We start from the raw sequence: 23,317 nt of genomic DNA on the forward strand, positions 1-23,317 counted from the left end.
AATATGAAAAATTTAAATTAAAACAAGCTATTTTAACTAGAAAAGATTTATTAAATGAACAACACACAAAGCATATATTTTACTTAAAACTTATAATATTATTAGCAAGTATTGAAATACAATTGCACATGCTGATTTAATTCTAAAATAATCTTAAATATTAATCTATGTTTTATTGAGTTGAATGAAAAAATCATTTTTAATAAGCTATATAAAACAATTATAGTTTAAGGAGGATTATATTTACAAAGAATGTATTCCAGTTTATTCCAAATTTATTCTGAACTTTCACTTTTTTGAAAAATATAAAATTACAGTGAGATGGATAGCCAACTCAGTAAGAGCAGTATAACGGTTTTCCGTACGATAAAATATGAGTACTGGTGAAATTTCAAAATAAAGAAAGTTTAGTCAAGAGAAGATATAACAAATATTTTTATTGCTACCAATTTATTTAGTAGATACAAACTGTCATGAAAAGTTTAGTGATACAAACTGTCATGTCTCTACAATTCAGGAAAATGTAATGATAAGATTTAAAAAAATATTTAGCAAAAGAATAATTTTTTAAAACAAAATAAATTTTCTTTCCATATAAATTTAGATAAGGCAACAAAAAAAAAGATACAAAATATGTTAAAATCAAATTATCTCCTAATTAGGAATTTTATTTATTGAATTTTATACTTGCCCCAGTTGTACTTGGGCCTGAAATTTTCTACATTGGTCATTTTTTGTGGAACAGAAAAAAAAGCATAAATATTCAAAAATCTATTTCAAGCATAGAATTCAAAATTTCTAAAATCCACTTTTAATTTTATTTGACATTAGAACCACATAAATGAAACATTTTTATCATATGATATTTTTTAAAAAAGTACAGTGGGCTGAAGAAAAAAATTATATCACCCAGAAAGACTTTTCTTGGGCTGAAGAAAAAAATTATATCACCCAGAAAGACTTTTCTTTCTATGATTGGATTTCAAAGGGTAATCCTTTATCTTTTTAGTGTTAATTGGCAAAAGTCCAAAAAAAAATTTAATTTTAAGAAACAATGTCGTCATTTTGAATGACAATATATGAAATTTGAGTTAAATGGGTCAAATAGTTTCTGAGTGATAAAATTTCAAACAGAAATAAAATTTCAAATTTTCATTTCTCAAGAACTTATCAAAGCATTTTGTTCAAGTTTTGTATTGTGTCATTTAAAATTACTTAGTTTATAATTATACAAAAATTCCTATACATCATAATTTTAAATTATTTTAAAGTACAGTTGATTGAAATTACAAATAAACAATACAAATTATTTTTTACATAAGATTATCTCGGGGGGAAATAAATTTTATAATTGCAAGCAAAATGTTTCAGAATTGATGAAAAAGTTCCAGAGATATAGTGAAATATGCAAAAAAGTGCAACTAACATTAGGGAGCTCTATTTTTTTTTTTTTTTTAATCAGTCTCCTGATAAAACTATCAGGACCACATTTTCCAGATTCAGACTGAATACAATATCTTGACTGTCGAAAATCCAAAGACCCTAAAAAAAGCCATAGGTTTATAAAGAGAAAGGGCATCGTGCCTGATTCTATCAGTTAAATAATAGTTAACACTAACTAATTAGTAAACTTGAGGTCGACCTTTTGAATTATTAGGATTGATATTTAATGCTGAAAATCCAATCATTGAAGCAAAAGTTTGTAAGTACAGTGTCTTTTGGTCTTGATTAACACTGTAACTAATATCCACTTAAAAAATTTAAGAACCAGAACTCATCTTGAAGAATGGAGAAAGTTTGAACTTTTCATTGTCGTGCATGAAAAACATGTGCATGGAAATAAAATCTTGTAATGAAATCTAGAAACACTACAAACAAAAATATAAAATATGTCTTGAAAATCAAATAATCTTTAAAGAAGATCAAAGTAAATTGGCAATTGAAAAATTTAAATGTTTTATGATAATGACTTTAAAGTGTCCTATCATAACTTTGAGAAGAATTCTTTTTAAAATATTTTACAATAGATAACAGCTAAATATAAATTTAGAAAAAAAAACTGAAAAACAAGAACTCACTTTTTTCTTTACTATGTCCTTAAATATAAAATAATGGTGACAAAATTATAATTATGAGGGAAAGAAATTTAGCATCACTTTAAATTTTAAAAAAAAAAATCCCTTCAGAAATTGAATTAAATATATGTAGTGATAGTTATCATTACATCATATTCTTTCCAGAAATAAATGTTAAAGAATTTTACTATGACTTTGAACTTTTTCTCAGTTTCTGAACATTTCTGCACTAGATTTAATAATATTGACCAAAACTTAATTGAATTTTAATGTAAAATAATATATCTGAATTGAACTCACTCAATTAAATCAGACTTTTTTTTATAAAATAATTCAACAAATACATAAGTTGAAATTACTTCATGCCTTACAACAACAAAAAAAAATATACATGATTATTTTTTATAATTCTCACAACCAGACTGATAGTAAATATTGTGTGGAATTTCAACAAGTTATATATATTTATTGCATCAATATAAAAATGTTAAATATCTATTACAAGATACACTCTTGTAGTATGAAACAATGACTTGAGGAAATAAAGTTATTTTTCAATATATAAAGCTCATTTTTCAAACATCTAGTGCATTGTTTTAAAACTTGTGCACAGTTTAAATGAAGTCAGTCTAAGTAAAATATGTTGGCTTATGTACCCAAAATATAATGAATAAATTAAAACTCTGGAATAAGTATAATTTTACTTATAAATTTTGTCACCCTTACCCATATCAGGAAAAGATGTAAACAAAAGAATGTTTACAAAAAATACTTCACAATGGAAAAATACAAATTTAAAGCATCAAGGTAAGATCAATCTGGCACTTGGCTGATGCTTTTAAATCTTGTTCGCTCACTCAATAGTTGCCTACAAATAAGAAAATGAAATGATACAAATTTGGAAAATGAGTTTATTCAATAATTAACATCTCTGTAATATTATGCTACACTGTAATATTATGCGTTTTTTTATGCACAATAAAAAATGATCAATAAAAAATAAATATAAATTATGAATGCATTCTTAAAATCACACACAAAACAAATATAATAAATTATATAGTTTTAAGAAAATTGTTTCATTATTTTTTTCCCATTAAAAGATTTTCAAATAATGGGAAATTTTATGTCATTGGATAAAAAATGTCAATTAAGCAAAGCATAAATGCTTAAACATTTTGATTTTCTTTTTAAGCATTACTCTGTACACTAGTTTAAATATAAAAAGAGTAAAATTTCAATAATAAAAAAATTAAAAGTTGTAAATGTCATAACTAAAGCTCATCTAAAATTCCAAATTTTGTTATTTGAACTTTAATTTTAAAGAATTGGAAAAATTTGAAACAAAGGAAATAATTACCTAAGTATATTTTATTATTATTCTTTTATTACGTTTGAAAATTTAGATAGATTTATTCTTAACTGAACTGATTGATTATTCTAAAATTTGGTATCCAAGGGTTGAAGTCAAAGTATGTATGTTTGTTTTTTTCCCACTATTTCTCAACTAGATTGTACTGTTATACTTATGAAACTGAAAATACAAGACCACATATTCGTAAAAGCAGACTATGCCTTCTTTAAATAAATTAGTCCATTTTACTTTGATATTTTTGTTCCACAGTTATATTCAGTGTATTTATTATGTGTCATTACTAGACAGCGGATAATATGCAATTGCATACGTGCGTATGCAATTCCAGATTTTAGCACTTTTTGCCATTTGTGCATATAAATGCATAAAAAGGTATATTTGCTCTTATAAATCCATATTTTCAGCATTTTATGGCTTTTCCCTCCTAAAACCATATCACTATTCTTTTTATGTTAGCATAAGGAACGCTTTAAATTTTGTTTTGTCGTTCTTTATCACCTGAAAGGGTCAGCTGGATTGATGTTGCTGGGGGTGATTGCAATCACGTGAAAAAGATGTAGAAATGAGGTGTGTGTCGGGAAGGGGGGTACAAAGGGCCCACCCAAACAGACATTCGTCATAGAAACCTCAGAAAGGGATGGTCAGATATTCTATGAAGGGATGTCTTTTCCTGGAATAAATAATTGTCAATCTGTGTGGGAAAAATAAGGCTTCTGTGGTAGGTAGAAAATGACCTCCCTTTCCTGTGATTGATTAGTTAAAAGGTGGAGTGAATACATTTTCGGAGAGAGCTGCTATTCTAACATATTTCGATAGTCCATCCGATAGATAGATAGTTTCGACATCCATCAGTTGAATACGTAGTTAGTGAAGCTTCGAACGTGATTTTTGACTGCTGAATTTTATAATATGCCAAAAATTAAGTCGACTAAATCAAATTTAATGAAGACATGGATTTCGGACTATGGGAAGGACTTTACGACCGATGGGGAAATAGTATTTTGTGTGATTTGTCAAAAACACATTTCCTGTGAAAAAAAGTACCAAATCGATCAACATATAAAGACTAATGCTCACTCCGCGAAGAAAAAGCAGAATACAAAAGGATTTGTTCAAAGTTTATTAACTATTCCTGTTCAAGCAGCTAAAAAGGAAAGTGATTTATGCAAAGCCTTAGTAAGCAGCAATATTCCTTCAAAAAAGTTAAATAATCCAAACTTAAGACAGTTTTTAAAAAAATATTGTACCGATCAGATCATTCCTGATGAATCGACTTTAAGAAAGAACTACCTTCAATCAATATATAACGAAGTACTGGGTGATATTCGACGAGATATTGGAGATGACCCTAAATGGATTGAAGTGGATGAGACGACAGATAAGTGCGGTCGCTATATTGCTCATTTTATTTGCGAAAAAATTTATAATATTCCTACTCGACCCATCTTCTAGCAAGCAAAGCCCTTGAAAAAGTCAATCATTCAACCATAGCAAGGTTTGTCAATGATTCTATCAGATTATTATGGCCTGATAGAGATGGTTCTGAAGATGTTTTGATTTTTGTCAGTGATGCCGCTCCGTATATGGTCAAATCCGCAGCAGCACTGGAAATTTTTCATCCCAGAATGCTTCATATTACTTGTTTGGCTCATGCTGTTCACAGACTGGCTGAGACTGTTCGAGAAGTATTCTCCTCTGTGAATGATTTAATTTCTAGTATCAAGAAAGTTTTCCTCAAGGCACCTGTGCGCATAAAATTGTATAAAGAAATGTATCCTGATTTGTCCTTACCTCCACAGCCTGTGATAACTAGGTGGGGTACATGGATTGAAGCAGCACATTTTTACGCTAATAATTTTGATGCAATAAAGTCAGTTGTAGATGCAATTGACAGCTCCTGTGCTTCTTCAGTTTATGTCACAAAAGAATTACTACAGGATATCTCCTTGCAGAAGGATTTGGCCATAACTGACACTCACTTTTCTTTCTTAAGTGGAGCAATAACAAAGCTCGAAACACGAGGTCTTCCCCTGGCTGAGGCCATATCCAAAATTGAAAAAATTCAACAGTGCATCAATGATCTTCCAGACTCAGTTGGGAAGAAAGTAAAAGAAAAATGGTGGTTCGTTCAAAACAAAAATTCGGGTTTTGCAGCAGTGAAGAAGATAAATGATTTTCTTAATGTAAACGGAACTGAACTTCCAGAGAAAGTAAAACCAATGAGTACGAAATTGTACAAGTTTTGTCCAATAACATCGGTTGACGTGGAGAGGTCATTTTCTGCTTTCAAAATGATCTTTGATGACCGACGACATCAATTCACTCTTGAAAATTTGGAAAAACACTTAGTTGTGTATTGTAACAAAAATGATTCAGTTTAATAAAATCTTTCTGGAAAATGCGATGATTTTTCTTCTCTCATTTATCATACTTCAGTTTTAGGCTTTCTCTTCAGAAATGCGTAGATTTAAGTAAGAAATATTTTGATTTTCTTCCTTTTAACAAAAAAATGCTTTAGCTGTGTTTGTTGGAAAAAGTAAGTAGTAGTATGCAAAAAATTTTCAAAAATTTTTCACGACAAAGGGCTTTCAAATTTTTTTTTTGAAATTATCAAGGGATTTGCTTGAAATTTTCAGGATAAATTTATATTGTTAAAAAAAACTTTTATACAAAATTTCAAAAAAATATTTCAAAATTTAAGAAATTAAAAAATTTAAATTTTTCAATTTTTTATGTTTTTTTATATTACTCCTCGCGTCTGAAATTTTGTCAAAATGACAAAATTCTTTTAAAATATTACATATTAGGTAATATTGAAAAAATTGTTGGGAGTACTTTTTTTATTTTTTATTATAGAAACAAATAACATTAAAAAAACAGTAAAAAACCTACATTTTTAGGAAAAAATCATGATACCTCTATAAAATATCATGTATAAAAAAAATACTATTCACTTAATTCAAAAAACTTTTCCAACAAAATGTTAATAATATTCATAAATATATAGCATTAAATTCTCAGGTCAATAGAATGAAAATTCATTACGCTGGAACAGTTTGAAAATTGTAAATTTCTCAAAAAAGACATTTTGAAAAAAATGACTTTTAGTACTTTTTCATTGCAAATTTTACATCTGAACAAATACTTCTTGTTTTTAATATAAATACCTATAAATATTGTCTAATGAACTAGTTTAATAATTATATACTTTAAATTTTTTTTGAAAAATTAACAAAATATTTAACTAATTTTAAATTAATTTTAAACTAAACTAATTTTAACAGTTACCTGCAGACAAAAAAAGGTAAAAAAAGGGGCGTGGTCAAAACTGAAATGGCCATAACTTCATCAATTTTGCTCTTATTCCAGAAATGTTTTTTCAAAATGTTCAGTTAAATGCCTAAATTTCAAAAATATAAAATGTAAAATATCTATTTTTTGACAAATTTTTGCTACTTTAAAAGTCCCTTGTCACCTTGTTGGACTTTTAATTTCTATTTTAAATGCATATTTCTTGTTTTAAGAGCATATATTCAAGTTTTTAGTGCATATTTGCATGCATATTTTGTCCGTTTTTTAGTGCATATAATCCGCTGTCTAGTCATTACCAAGTTCATTATTACTGAAATATATAATTATTAAAATCATTGCCCATGATGTCACTCTGCATGAAACACTCTACCGGCATCCATTAAATGAGTGGGACAATAGTACCTCCAGGGTTGCTACTCAAATAAAAGAATAAAAGTCCCTGACTTTTCCAGCTTTAATAGATATGTTTTTTAAAACTTTCCAGTCTAATATCACAATATGTACTGACAATGTGTTGGTCAAAATATACAGTGAACCAAAATATTTGATATTTGTATTTTGTACATTATATTGCATATTTAATTTTTAAAAAACTAACACTAGTCCATGTAAAAATTTATTACAGAAAATTTTATTTCCTTGAAATATCTGGAAAAGAAATTAGGTCTTCACAAAACAAAATTTAAGTAATGTATCAATAGATATTAATGTATAAATTTTTGTCTTTACAAAACAAAAGTTAAGTATTCTTAAAATTTGTTATTAAAATATGAAATTAATGTTATAATTAATAGGAATTAAACACAAATCAAAAGTAAAATGATTAATGATACAAAAAGTAAGCTTTATCTTCAAATCTTGCTGACAGGGAATATATTAAAGAGTAAATTAGAAAAAAAAAAGAAAACTAGAACAGAAAAAAAACATGATTTATTTTACTCTCAATTATAAAATAAAAAATAAATTAAAGATATAAACATATGTAGGAGGGAAAACAAGACAATTAAAAATTTAAAGGGGAAAAATACAAATTATGTATATTACCTTCCATTATCTTTAAATGTAATAAAATAATGAGAAATAAAAAACATTAAAAACTCATTATATCTGTCCATTTATTATAAAAAATAAATTTTTGGAAGAGATATCAGAGGTTGAGATGGAAATTGGGGTCATTTTGCAGCCTCTTGACAACACTCAAATTCTAAAAAACGGATTCGTGACATAATTTAAATTTTAAAAAAAATCACAAAATTCTAATTAGTAAAAATGGCTTATTCACATAATTACAATTTGTGAAAAAAGCCTTTTCACGAAATTGTTCCCTGAAGAATTCTCAGAAAAAATTACAAGAAATGACGAGATTCTAAAACAGTATCGCCACAAATCAAACATGTTAAAACTCAAATTCAAAATACATATGTAGTAATATCATGATAGAAATATCGAAATTCCGAAAACCATATACTGTGTACCATATACCAAATTGATTATCACCCGATGACATGAAGCTACAATGGAATTGTCTCGATTCAAATTCATCGAAGATTGTTAACTTTGATTAGAATGTCGTAATCACAACATATTAAAAAAATCACAATTCGAAAAACCATGTGACAAAAAAGTTATAATTACCAAAAAGACTATCCCCTATGATATTAAGATTTAATTATCACGAATCGAACAACTTATGACTCGAAATTGAAATTTGATGTAATAGTATGGTATTTAAAATTTTGGGATTTTAAAAACTAAGTGTAAAGGCCCGAAAAATTATAAGTTAGGAAATCTATCATCAAATGATGTGAAATTATGATGCAATTGTCAGAAATCAAATATATCAGAAAGTGTTAACTAAAATTGAACTTCGTAATAATATTATGATAAAAACATTGGAATTTAAGAAATGAAAAGTTATCTGCCAAAAAATTGATTGGAAATCTAAAGAAATTTACAATGGAATCTTCACGAATCAAGCATGCCAAAAATTGATTTGTCAGATTCATAAATTACACAACATTTTATTAGAATAATAACAGAATTTGGAAAAAAATTTAAAAAAAGAAAAGAAAAACCTAGAAAAGAAAAATATAAATTATTAGAAAATAATATGGATTTAAAAAAAACATGAGAAAGGTGCCAAAGAAACTGGCATCAAACGAATGGAAATTACGATGAAATCATCATGAATTGAATGCATCAAAAAGTCATAACTCTAAATCAAAATTCAAACGTCATAGTAATAGTAATGATATTGGAATCATAAAAACAGTGTTAAAGGAACCAAAAAATTAAAAGTAACTGGGGATAAGCTATCCTCAAACTAGGTAAAATTATGATGAATTGTCAGGAAAAATAATAATATTCAATAAAGAATTCAATATAAGAATTGTCAATAAAAAATAGTGAATGTTAAAACTGAATGTTCTTCCTTAATGAAAAAATTTGCTGAAAACAATTACCATTTTTTACAAAAATGGGACCTAAAAAATAAAACCTGAATCGACCCCAGAATATATTAGTACTGCTTCATAATTTCTATGTGGAACAGCAATCCCAATGCTTCCTACGAATTCTAAACAAGTGACAAGTCTAATTAAACATTAAATTCATGACAAGTTTAATTAAATTTATTTATCAAGCCTAGGTGATAAAGGATTAAGCAAACATACAATAAAAAACATCAATTTATAAAACATTATTTATCCCAATAAATTTCTTAATCAAAAATTAGAATAGATCATCTGAATTACATAGATCCATCTATCTGTTCTGGATTCTAGCAACCAGTAACCCTTTTTCCATCTGAAAGTTTATAAGACGTAATACCATGGCATGGCATGGCATGATACAGCTATGTGAAATTTGGCTGCATGCCAAATGAGTGAAAATGAAGCTCTAACGTTAGAAAAGTGTACCATGGAAAATACTTCTGCAAATATTGCACACTTGGTGATCGCTAAATCAAAACCTCTGGCTTTTCCATATTTTGACTAAAAACTGTTAAATTCCCTAACTTTTCCTTGATATTTAGGACTATTTCCAAAATCCCTGAATTATCCCAGTTTTCCTAATTTTCACTCAATTTATAAAATTATTTTCCATGAATGATATTAAATGATATATTTGAATATAAATGCAACTAATAAAAAATTTAAAATTATGAATGAAAACAATCTTATTTTTATTAAAAAAGTAACAATAGGAAGAAGAGTAAAAAAATTAATATAAAATGTTGATTTCTTTTAAAAATTATACTCTTCTAAGTAAATTATTATCGATAAAACATAAAGAATAAAGAGAAAAAAATTATAAAATGCATATAAATACATCTTTTAAAAAAACACAACTGTCTTTTTATATTATTTCTAAGACAAAATTTAATAACAAATTGTTAAATATATTTATTTACCTTAATACACTTTGGTGGTGTTTACAAGTTGATTTCATAGCAGCAGCTATTAAGAGTATGTTAAACATATCTCTCTGTTAAAAAAGAAAAAAAAACATTTATGGTTTGGATGATAATAATAATAAATTTAGTTGTATTTTAAAAAAAGATTAAAGAATAAAAAAATTTATTACACAGATAAATGAAAAGTAATATAAAATCTTGTTAACCATTTTTTCTCAACATAAAATTACTACAGAAGAACCAAGTTAATCTGATCTTGTACTGGTTTTAGACAGGTTTTAAATAAATAAGTATGTTATATTTATTAACCCCTTAAATACCAAACCATCTACAGTGTAAAGTTGTGTATCCGGAATCGGAGGGACTTCCAGAAGTCCGTATAATAGATTTTTCCATATAATAGACCCCCAAGGTAAACAAAGCTTAAAATGATTTAATAAACGATCTGAATCTAAGAAGCAAAAAACAAATAAACATTATTTTTAAAGGGAATGATGTTTTAGCATTAGAATATATAATCAATCAAATNTGAGAAAGGGTGAGAAATTCTCACCCATTTTTTTTCTATGATGAAAACACTGTTAACCCCTTAAATACCAAACCATCTACAGTGTAAAGTTGTGTATTCGGAATCGGAGGGACTTCCAGAAGTCCGTATAATAGATTTTTCCATATAATAGACCCCCAAGGTAAACAAAGCTTAAAATGATTTAATAAACGATCTGAATCTAAGAAGCAAAAAACAAATAAACATTATTTTTAAAGGGAATGATGTTTTAGCATTAGAATATATAATCAATCAAATATAAAATATTAGAAAAAAAATATTATTGCTGGAAATATGGAAAACGAAAAAAATTTAACAGTTATGAAAATATTAATCCGCCATTTTGAACTAGAACGATTCAAGCACGAAGGGGAAATTCATGTCATTCTGGAACAAAGCTTAAAATGATCTAAATCTAAGAAGCAAAAAATAAATAAACATTATTTTTAAGGGGAATAATGTTTTAGTATTAGAATATCTAATCAATAAAATATGAAATATTAGAAAAAAAATATTGTTGCTTAAAATATAGAAAACGAAAAAAAAAATTAAATATGAAAATAATAATCCATTTTTAACTAGAATGATTCAAGCAAGGGAAATTCCCGTCATTCATTAAGGTGGGTAGGTGGAGGAGAAAAATTCATTTCCTCCTTATTTGTGAAAGAAAATAAGTGTAAAGAGGAGATCATTTAAGTTGAGGGTGGGAAGTAACTAATTATTGTTTTCTCTCCAATCATTGGCTATCAATCAAGCATAAAGGCGGAGCACGCTTGGGTTCCCTTAATTTTTTCTTTTTCCCCCTAAATATTACATGGTATGGGGAAGAATGAATGCTTTGTTTCTTAAGGACGTGTATCCTTTTAGACCAATTCAAATTTTCCATTTTGACTCCCCCTCCACCTTAACGCTTGCCCCGTTTACCCTTTTTAACAGTATTTCTTCTTTCAATAAAAAGTTCCAGGAAATGCCTCTTTTACTAGCCACCTGCATGGGAAAGGAAGGGGGAGGGGACTCAGTTGCGGTCTTTTGAAAACAAATCTCCCTCTTTTTCCTACATTCCAAGGGAGGAACCTCACTAACTGTCACTCAATGGTCTTGATAGATCTTTACTTCCCCTTTCTGGTGATTTATGGGTTCGATGCATAAATCAGAGTCTCATTAATGTCCCAAGTCTCATTAATGTTTGCTTATATTTTAACAGTATATTAAGCTGGGATATAAATACCTAATACTAAAGAGACACCCAGATAAAAAATATATATATACAGAATTGTTTTGTTATTTGTGTAAATTTAGGTTTCTTTGTTAACTTTCTTATAAGATCAGAAAGAAATTGGATCGGGTGAATAATCCTTAAAATATTTATTTCCAATTTTTTACATCATATTTTTGCTTATAGATGTTAACGTCTTGTTATTTCCATCAAAAATATCTCTTGCAGTTCAAGCGGTGAGAGAATCTGAAAAAAAATATTACTCTGGTAAAGTTTCCAGGAGTTTCCTGGTTTAGAGTGGTTCACAATTGCAGTATAAGCTTGAAGTAATTAATACAGCATGTTGCAGGAAGTCCGCAATTATGACACATTTCCAAATCACCATCAAAATGTTAATATTAAAGATGCAAAATTTTTTTAGTTAAAATGAAATGAGATTTGCTAGTCTCCTGCTACTGCCACTATTTATTTTAGGGAAATACACATTTCTACTGCTTAAATAAATATTATTATATGAAAAAGGGCAAAATGAAAACATTTTCATCTATCTCTGGAATCATTTCACTTTTATCATACCTGGCAATATGTTCCAATTTATCAGAATATTTTTGTTTCAATATGTAATAAATTTAATTTATAATGATTTTGTCCACCACTGCATACAAACAACTGAAGCACATATATGAAACCTATTCATTTTGCTGAGAAGTTTTTAAGTTAAGAAGTTTGCAAAAGTGAACAAATTAAGTTAAACTTAAATCGTTATTTGGCCACCACTTTTAACATTCTAGGAATCTAGGACTTTTGTGTTGACAATTTTAAGAGTCCTACCGCACACTTCAAAAAGAATGAGCTTTTTCTTAAGCACATAATTACAAAGCCTCCTTATTTCCCTTCTTAACAGCTTATTATTGAAATCACTATTCATTGCTATGAATGGCCTCCAAAGCTATTGCAATTCACTTCATTTTTTCCTTACATCTTGTAAAAACTTCCAGCCTGGTTTAAAATACGTAGGAAAAAAGTTTCTTTTAGAGTTCTTTTCTCCTTAAAAAAAATCAAAATAGTAACTTAAATATGTTTTAACATTAAATATGTTAATATTACGTTAAATATGTTAACAACAAGCTCACTATAACATCAATTCTGTATGCAATTGTTAATTGTTAGAATGGACATCTACTGAATATGAGTTTAATCTGTTAATTCAGATTAGTCCATTTAAATAAAGGTAAACAAAAAATTTAAGTACAAACTAAATTCCCACTTATTTGACTAAAGTACGATGAACACCTAAAGTTTGGTCCAAGATACATTGTTATCGGCACCTTGCCAAATGCACTCTTTCATGCGCTATAGTAAACAGGGCAAAATCAACATGTCTTCTGGCATACCTTTTACCTGAAAGCTGAAGCATTCTTATATTAATACATTGATCTAAAGTTCCAGATACACAATCCTTATCTGGCAATGTGGATATTGGCAAACTTTAGCCAGGTTTTCTTGATATAGAACTAGTGTCCTGAAATATTTTCACCTAGTGATTAGCCTGTCTCTAATTTAATTTCCATTTGATTTCATCAACCACATATTTGTGGCTACTCATTGAATTGATACATTATGGAATTTACTCAACTTCAATAAGAAACGTGGCTTATTTTGTGGAAAAGCACCAGATAAATTGCCAACAATCCTCTGTATGCAAGTTTCTTTGACAGAATCACACCCTTGCAAACGAAAACAGGTATACTTCATGTTGAATTTAGAATAGTTGTACAGTGCTTTGTTGACAATTAATAACTTTGACTTTATACTTTTTGTAAAATCAATCATAAATTACTAATTCTATTAATTTTACACATGAATATGCATTAAATTTTGTTTTAATTTGTAAATTATTTAACTGTTAAAATTACCTGAGCATTACTGCCTCCTATTTGAACAATGCTATAGCGTAACGGATACAAAATGTCACAACAATCTTCCACTCTCCCTTCGTCAAATGCAACAATTGCTTCGCATAATGAATAGCCAATATCTCGAGTGATTGTATGATTTACACCAGTTCCATTTCTAGAAAAAATTTGAATTAATAAAACATTACAAAGTAATAATTAAAACAAAGCAGAGAATGAGTAAAGAATGATAGTTGATTTCTATGTAAAATTACTAAAATTAAGGCACTCTTGCAACAGCCAGTTGTTAACCAGAGGTAATATGTGGTCAGCAATAAGCACCAGCCACTTTTACTTTTCAGACAGACTGGTACTCATTGATTCCCAAAGATTCTGAAGATATTATTTTTAAAAAAATACTACAAGTGCTTTTGAAAATACAAGAAAAGTTGGAATTTAAAATCTTTTTTATAAAGAATACAACACATTTTCATAAATATCTTTCAATGTATTTGTAATTGTCAAATGTTATGCATGTTTGTGGAGGTCTGCAGTATTTAATTGTTTTAACTTATAATGTCTTTATCTTTAATATATCGTTGAAATGCCTTTATCTTTTATATATTTGAGATTGAAAATTTCTATATTTTTTGGTACTTTTGACAATGCACTGAAACTTAGAGGGTAAGCTTATGCACCAAATTTTATAGAACTTGCATATCATGTGTCATGTTTGATTCTTATGTTTTTTCTCATACAAAATTGCCTTCATTATCATTTTTTGTAATGAAAAAATAAATATTACTGTCAGGCAATGAAAACTAAATAATACTACCTTCATTGATATTTCTGCAATAAAAATTATTATGTTTGATATATATTATTCACCCTCATTTGTATAGCTGATTTCTTAGGTACAGTAGAGCGTTGATTGTGCATGCCATTTGTAATGTGCTACAATAGGCATTACTACAATTGCCAATCCTAAGCCTGGAAAAATTGTAAAGGGAAGTTATTTAAAAACATACTCATAGCCATTTCTTTCAAAGACGCCCAATTATCTAGATTTTTTACAATTCAGATTGACTTTGGTCCCAATTGATCCAGATAATCAGTGATCTACTGTATTTGGTGAAAAGATATCTAAGATTTCTGTATTTTCTGATATGTATAAAAACTTTTAAAATTATCAAAGTACATTAAAACTTAAAGGGACAGACAAAATAAAAAAAAATATAAAATAGGACATGCAGTCACCATGGTAACTGCATTAAGTTCATCTCCATATTTTTTTATGAGGTAAATTGTTGCTTCCTTTATTTAAGGTAATTTAGTTTAAAACAGTACAACTTTGATATCTCTAATATCTAGGGTTAAGAAAGAATTTGAAATAAAAGAGTATTTGTTTAATTAAGAAGATGGTAAAATAAAATTAATGGTAGAGTAAAACTACTTTTATAATAAAAAGTAGGAAATTAAAATTAAAAAATAAATTTTATAAATACAAAGTTTTAATTTCCATGTGTTTTGACTTTTGTTAGTTTAATGTTCATTTTAAGCAAATGATGCTATGCCAATCATAACTTTCAACTAAAAAAGTGAATCTCTGATAATATCACGTATGGGCTAGCTACAATAAAAATAAATCAACTCTTTAATAAAAACACCTAAAATCCTTAAAAATGTTACACTCAGGAAATTAATAGGAACTTTAGCAGTAGCAAACAGAGAATATTTTCTTTGAGAACAAAATGATATATATCAAAAAGATTTTTCTTTGAACTTTAATGAATAACTCCTGAAGTCAGTCTTGGAATTTTTAATTTAACTTTACACTTTTTATTTCAGTTTCAATTGCACTTCACAACTCTATTTTAAAAAAGACACTCAATATTTAATTCAATCTCAATAGACACTTTATGCAGCTTTTCAAAAGAGATGAATCTATTTTTAAATTAAAAACGCATCACTAACAAAATAAAATGTTAAGATATTTAAAAAAAGGTTTTATGTTTTTTATTAGTTTTGACCAACTGAGATTCAATTTACACTCTTTAATGAGCAAATTGTAGAGAGTTCATTCATTAACATTACTGTATTTGTATTTCTTTGCTTGGACATAACTATTAGTTTGAAAACAAAATTTCATGTTTTGGTATTCTTATTGAAATAAGTTTGCCATCAAAACAAAGTATGGACATTTCACTTCCAATAAGTTATTGATTATAAAAGCTCCATGGCAAAAAAGAACAAACCTTATGAGTAATTCTAAAATGAAAATGAAACTGGCTCAGTCAATTTTTAACTGCACAATGTGTTTTAAAAATAAACAGGTTTGTCAAAAGAGTGAGAGTTGCTTGAACCCCATGGTTATTTGCTATTGAGAAAATTTTTTATTGAGGGAAGCATTGTTTTGCTCTTTTTATCTAAAAACTTTTTATTTTAATAGCTCTTTAAAATAAGATTAAAATCAGTATAAAGAAACTTATTCTAAGTTACAGCATGCCACTAATATACAACAAAATAACTAGAAAACAAAATAAAATAAAAAACCTTTTAAAATTTAAAATATGAATAAGTTGTAAAAGAAAATTATGGCATAAAAAATTAGATTCCTTTAAGAGAAAACTATTTCGTACGTAATGTCATTCAATTTTCCAAATTTGTTTTCACTTTAAATATTCATATTTTCCCCAGAAGTTCCAGTATTTCAATGGATTAATACTAACAAAACAAATCAAAGCTTCAGCAATAGGTACATATGCAAGACAGGTAAATCACTTGTTCCTCACTGTCATAGTTAGAAACTCTAAATTAAAAAATCTTTTATTGGCTAACATAATGCAGGAAAATAATGATTCTATTCATAACACAGAATCAACAATAACATATTTAAGTACATGGCCTAATACAAAAGGGACAATTGCAAAGGGGACACATGAATCCAGAGAAATTGAGTATGGTGAACCCTTATGAAATGGAAAATGCAAACTCACACTTATTACTGAGGCCTGGAGTCTCTTTTGAAAGCACCTGTGCAGGACCAGAGTTTTTATTTTTATTATTATTTATTAAACCTAAATTTATGAAATTACTGAAATATGATCTTCAATAATGTCCTGTAAAATGGATAAATGACATGCACATATATTTTTCATTCACATACTTTTTTTTGTTTTAGTAAATTTTTAAACAATTTTTATAATAATGCCCTTTGACTTAATGACTTAAGCTTTAAAGACTTTTGACATTATCTTTTTAATTTTTTTATCATTTTGATTTGTTTAAAAAAATTTTTGAAATATACAGATTTCGCTTGTTAAATTTGTAATTTAATAAAAGAAAGTAAAACAAAAAAAGCAAGAAACTTTTTAATGTCAGATATTTTGATTATTCTAACAATTTGAAGAGTTGTATCGTGTGCCCATTTCAAAGAGAGAGAAAAAAAGAGTTAAAACTAAGCACAACTTCGTTTCTTATTAGGGATTTCAAAAATATAATTTTTTTTTAATTTAATGAAAATGCTAATCTTCCATTTTTTTTAAAAAATTTCCTCCTTAGAAAAAAAGATCAATTTTTAATACAAATTATAAGAATCTTATCGAACTTTCCATTATGCAAAATGTGAACCTCTAATTTGAACATCTTATTTTTTCGCAACTAGCTAACTTTCCCTTAACTTTAATCAATGATTTTTGCAACTGAAACATTTCTGCACAACTTCCTGTCATTAAAAAGTAGGTTTTAAAAGTATGTTTGTAGCTATTGTTTCAGTACAAGTGACATAAAAATAAATGATTAACTATCATAGTAAAAACTTAGCTAAACATGTTTTTCTTTCAAACATATTTGGCATAAAAAATGTTTCTCATTTAATGGCAATTATACAATTTTTTTAGAGTAAGGAGAAGCTTCATTATGAAGGTATATAGAGCCCCACCAATCCTATCCTGTCTCTGGTCCTGTTCAGATATACCACAGTACATTAAGAATTTAAAATATAGGTACTAACAAGTAAAGCAACTTGATCATGTATTTTTAAAAAATAAAGCTAACCTAAGGAAAATTTCACAAGTAAATCATAAATAATCATAAATTTACCACCACTTTTTACAATTATAGATACAACTTTCATACCTGGAAAAAAAATCATCTAAGATCCTCTAATCCCTCTTAAGATTTTTACAGGGTTCCCACTCTTTTATCAAAGCAAAAATTAAGCACTTTTAAGGACTTGTACAAAAAAAATTAAGGACTTTTTTTCTAGAAATTAAGGACCTTAAAAATGGCATAATGATCAATAATTTATCATCAAATAAAACATTATAGATTAATAATAATAGATTAAAAAATGGAATAGCTTTTCTTCAACTCAGTCATCCATAATAAAAAACTAAATAAAGAAATGTTTAATACAAACAATTTAAATTTAATTAAAATTAAATTGCATTTAATCACCTCACGCAAGCTTTTAAGAATATAAAGAAAAACTCAAAGCATTAAGATTTTTTATTTTAAAATGGAAAAAAACTGGGTAAACAGATAGAAATATATAAATTAAGATGGTAAATTCATTAAATTAATAAAAATATTATTTTCAGTGACTAATACTAAACCAAGGCAAAAAGAAACTAACAAATATAACTTTATTGAGGTTAAGACAATTATTTTCAACTAAGTAAAACCTAATTATAATAAGCTAAAGATTTATTAAAATCACAAAATATAAAAAATTTAATGATTAAAATCAGAATATATTTAGTACCTAACAATCAGGAAAAAAGAAATACATAAAGTAAAAGGAAAACTTAAAAATTAAGAACTGAGAAACAGAAATGATTGTTAAAATAAGAGCTAACATAAATATTAAAACACAGGACAAGGCAGGATGTAATGATCAATTGAAATAAAAATGAAAAAATTCCATATCTAAAAATTGAAAATATAATGAAATAATTCAGTACAAAATTTATTGTGAATGAAGGGGAAAAAAACAACAAAACGTAGTGGAATCAGAAACATCATTTATAAAAGGAGATAAAAATCTTTATAAAATAGTCTGCTTTTAGTTATAAAAAATTGTATGCTTACACTGATAAGCAATACTGCACCTTTGAGGAATTAGAATTTATTCAATTAAAAAGTATTGTGTCTTGTATAGATATTGAAGGAACTAAAATAATCAACGATAAAAAAAAAATTTGTTTGTAATAATTAAAGTATTGTCTGAAATTATAAAACAATAATTTGTCAAAAAAATCAAAAGGTAATGAAAATTGGATGCAAATATGGATTATATATATATATTACTATTATTACAAAATAGGGAATAATGAATAGTGATCTAGTGGTCGAATAGTGACCGCCTACCCAGTGATCAAATAAAAATTTTTTCAAAAAATCCTCAAGAATCATTATTGTTTATATAAAAATAGGCCAGGGCGTTATAAAAATTTTTATAGCGTGATAGATCGTCAGTCAGACTTTGCGATGTATCGCAATTTAACATACATTTGAAATTTATCAATCAGAAATCTTTAAATCAATCAAAAATAAATATAAGAAATAAATCTATAACAAAAGAAAATGTTAATTCTAAAAAAAATTGCTTCTATATCATCAATAGCATTGCTTAATTTTTTCAATTAAAATAAAGATGAATTGACTTAAGACTGTCTTAAAGATTGACTAGTCTTAAGTAAAAACAAACACAAGCTTATTTTAAATTTTTTTAAAATTACTTAGATTTTTTAAAAATAGTAATAAAACTGTTACAAAATATTTTACATACATTACAAATTAAAAAAAAAAAAAAGAAATGTTCACTTAAAAAAATTTGTTTTAAATTATTTGTTGAAAAAAAATATGCGTTTTAAACATCGTTAGGCTTTTGTTAATTACTTATTTAAAATAATAAAGTTGTATTGACTAATGGTCAAACGGTTTTAATGTAAAAATACATGTAAGTTTCTTTATTTATTTAATATTACTTTCCTATTTGAAAATGAAATAGACTAATTTAAATGTTTAAAAATAATACTGACTATCTAACAAATTATTAAACGAACAAGTATTGAAGGAATTTTTAAAAAAATAAAAATAATATTCTATACTTAAGAGCACTATTGTCAAATTATTGAAAAGCGTTAAAACATTGCTTAACTTTTTATTTAATTTTTAAAAAATTAGTAATTTTAACTAACAGCCAAATTAAGAAAAAAGAAAAGAAAGGACGCAAACTCTGTTTTAATTTCCTCAAAAATAAAAGTAAATTAATTAAATGTAGCCTTGTTTTAAATTTTTTTAAACTAAAAGCGACTGAAGATTTATTGGTTTAAAAACTAATCGAATTCTATCACATTATTATATTTACGTGAATTAAATAAATTTAAAAAAAACTTTTTATCACGAAGTATAAATTATTTAAATGCAAAATATATAAAATATTAAATTGAATCACTTTTAAAAAGATCAATAAAGAATCTTTTTTTTTAATTCCTGATTTCTTTTCTTTAATATATTAAGTTCAGAACGAAAAATTAAGATAACAGCAATTGCGCAACGATCGCCAAGTAACAGTAGGTCTGCTGAAAATAACTGACAATGTTAAATCCAGACAGAAAAAAAGTGACGAAATAATGCACAACGATCGCTAAGTAGCAAAAGTCTCACTGAAAATAATTTACTTGAAATGCTACATCCCGTCGAAATAAAACGCACAGCAATAGCAAAATAACTTTCCGCTGAAAATAATCTTCAAGAAACGTAAAATCCAAAGGTCAAAAATGGTGGAGAAAGTAACTATGCATCACATTCTATATTTCAACTCTGATCCTCACTCTTGGTTATTCAATATCACAAAAAGAAAATCTTCTTTGTAGCCAAAAATTTAATGANGACGAAATCAAACTAGTCTTCGTCAGTGCGGTGATAGCTTTAGCATAGGCAAGAATCCTCGCACGTTAAACCACGAGCATTGTCTTAAATCAGATTCCTGATGCTTCGCCTAGAATAAAAGTTATCTTATTGCCCTGCCGATATGTGTGTTAAGTCAATAATTCGCGATACATCGATTTAAAAATGTCTAAGAGTAGTGATCGTTAAAATTGCTGCATCATAACAAAAACAAGTGTTTTTGTTGGGGTTTTTTTTTAAAAAAATGGGGAAGCCAAACAGAAATAAAAGCAAAAAATCGTTCTCATTTTTTATAAGAAAAATTTAACGTTGCAGATTACGCTTTGAGTGTTTCTCACAACCAGATCTTTAGAAAAAATTAAGAAAAATAAGGGTCTTTAAAATATGCTATCAAAATAAAAAAAAACACAATTAATCAAAAAAGCAAAAGAGAAACAGAAAATTTTCCTAAATTCTTAAAACAAAACTTGCAACGTAGAAGATCAATTTTCTATTTTACTGGTTATCCAATTATCTGTACAACTTTAAAAGAAAAAGTGGTGATAAAATATATCACAAACGCTGTTAAAATGCCATGCTTTAAAAAAAAACCAGCAAAAGTGAAAAAAGAAAACAAACATTTCACTCTTTTCAAAACAAAAAGTGTCAATGATAAAATGACAAAAATGACTTTCCTGATTAAAATTATACTTCGCCGAATATTCGTAATATCCTTAATATTAAAAAATGGAGTCATTTATAAAATTGAACTTCAGAAGAAAATATGACACAATGAAAAAATACACTTTGCCTTGCGACGATCACTAGATGCTGTTAGCCATTCCTTATATTTTTCATCAAGTGCCCATAAATTATTAAAAACACACTTTCCTGGCATTTCTAACAATTTCACATTTGAATGAAGTATCAAAGCTACCACGTGTGCTATCAGAAGAATTGAATTTCTCGAATCCTATGGATGAAGAAGGTCAATGCAGGTCTTCAGCTGATAAAGTATCTAAGTACTGTCTAAAAATAAGTCAAGACCTCTACCCACCTGCAGTATCACGCTCCCCTCTCCCCACACTAAATTTTTTTCTTTCAGAATGATCCAGAAAGAAAAAATATTTTAATGAAAAAAATTGATAATAAAATAAAAACAATAAGAGCGTGTTTTCTTCTACTTGCTTGTAACCCCTACCCTCACATGCATTCAAATGTTCTACCCTCGATGCAGGATCTCATTCTAGGCGAAAGTCGTACTTTTTAACTGTGGATATTTTCCTAAGATAAAAAAATTGTTCCAACCAACTAGTGATACTAGAAATTAAGGACTTTTAAGAACCTTGAATTAAAATTAAGTACTTTTAAGGGCCCTTAATTTTCAAAATAAAAACTAAGCAATTTTTAAGGACTTTTAAGGAGCGTGGGAACCCTGTTTTAAGATATAGGAGATTCATCTTTCTGTAAATTTAAATGTTGACTCATAGAAAAAATATTATTTGAAAACGATAGTGACTCTATATACAGAGAAACTTGTGTAAGTTGGCCACATAAGAGGTGCAATAACTTAGTGGATTACTATGGTAATGCAATCATTACAAAAATTTATAAAGGTTGATTTGATGTTCATCTATAGAAGTAAAAGAAGAAAAGGTATGAACTTAGAACAATTGTCAACAGGTTAGATTTAGATAATAAAAAATTAACAGTATACATAATATATGTATACTTACTTGATAAATTCTTGTAGTGATGTCAATAAATAATTGGTGGCATCTTTGTTTTTAGTTCCAATACTGGATAATAATAAATGGATATCATTAAAAGCCAAAATATGATCATCAAAATGTGGACGACAAATATCAAAAACTTCCTTCCACCGTTCTCCAACATTCACACCTAAATAAAATTAACATTTTTCACTTTAAAATTAATATTTTTACTTAAAAGTGTGTTTTCTTTACGATGACAAATCATAACCCTAATAGCATTCCTTTTCCACAGATTTTTATTTTTAATCACTACCACTGTTTTTAAAACATCTGTAAACACAAAGCAAAAGAAAATTGGATAAAGCACAAATGACATACCCCCCATAGTTTAGCTTCTATAAACACGAATCTTCTACAGAGTCTAAACATTAAACAGAAAGAAACAAACAAACATGAGCAAAGTGATTTAACCAATAGGAACAGAGGAACAAGTTTGAACAGGTAACAAAAGAAGAGAAATAAGAAACAGGTAAGAGGAGGTTTGATGGGAATCCCATTATGAAAAAGATTAAATTAGAATAGATTTTCAAATACTGAGAAATTGTGGGATACTAAAAAGACCAGTAACTAAATTATTATAATTTTTCAAAACACGGAACGAATCCCAGAAATCAAGTTTGGTATATGAAGAACAGAGTTTAATGATTATGGCAGAAGAAAACTCATACTTATGATTAAATTTCAAGCTTTGCATATTATTGGAATTCTAATCAATAATAATTCATATATGGGTGATTCTCACAAAACATGACAATTCGGACCAAAAATTTTTTTCAAATTTAAAGTCTTCAAAATAATCTAAATTTTTTTTTG

General features: G+C 27.1%; 1 protein-coding gene across 2 annotated transcripts in view; it reads right to left on the reverse strand.

Annotated features, from left to right (window-relative positions):
- Window positions 1-417: 417 nt before the first annotated feature.
- Window positions 418-23,317, reverse strand: part of LOC107446430 (tetratricopeptide repeat protein 38) — a 58,154-nt gene continuing 35,254 nt past the window's right edge. For both annotated transcript variants that reach the window (XM_016061070.3, XM_043041394.2), the window contains exons 10-13: window positions 22,466-22,631; window positions 13,857-14,013; window positions 10,175-10,248; window positions 418-2,943 (exon numbers count right to left, since the gene is read on the reverse strand). In XM_016061070.3, the coding sequence (XP_015916556.1) occupies window positions 2,889-2,943; window positions 10,175-10,248; window positions 13,857-14,013; window positions 22,466-22,631 (452 nt within the window). In that variant the 3' untranslated portion in view covers window positions 418-2,888. The remainder of the gene's footprint in view (window positions 2,944-10,174; window positions 10,249-13,856; window positions 14,014-22,465; window positions 22,632-23,317) is intronic.

The sequence above is a fragment of the Parasteatoda tepidariorum genome, chromosome X1 (assembly GCF_043381705.1).
Source record: "Parasteatoda tepidariorum isolate YZ-2023 chromosome X1, CAS_Ptep_4.0, whole genome shotgun sequence".
Classification (NCBI taxonomy): Eukaryota; Metazoa; Arthropoda; class Arachnida; order Araneae; family Theridiidae; genus Parasteatoda; species Parasteatoda tepidariorum.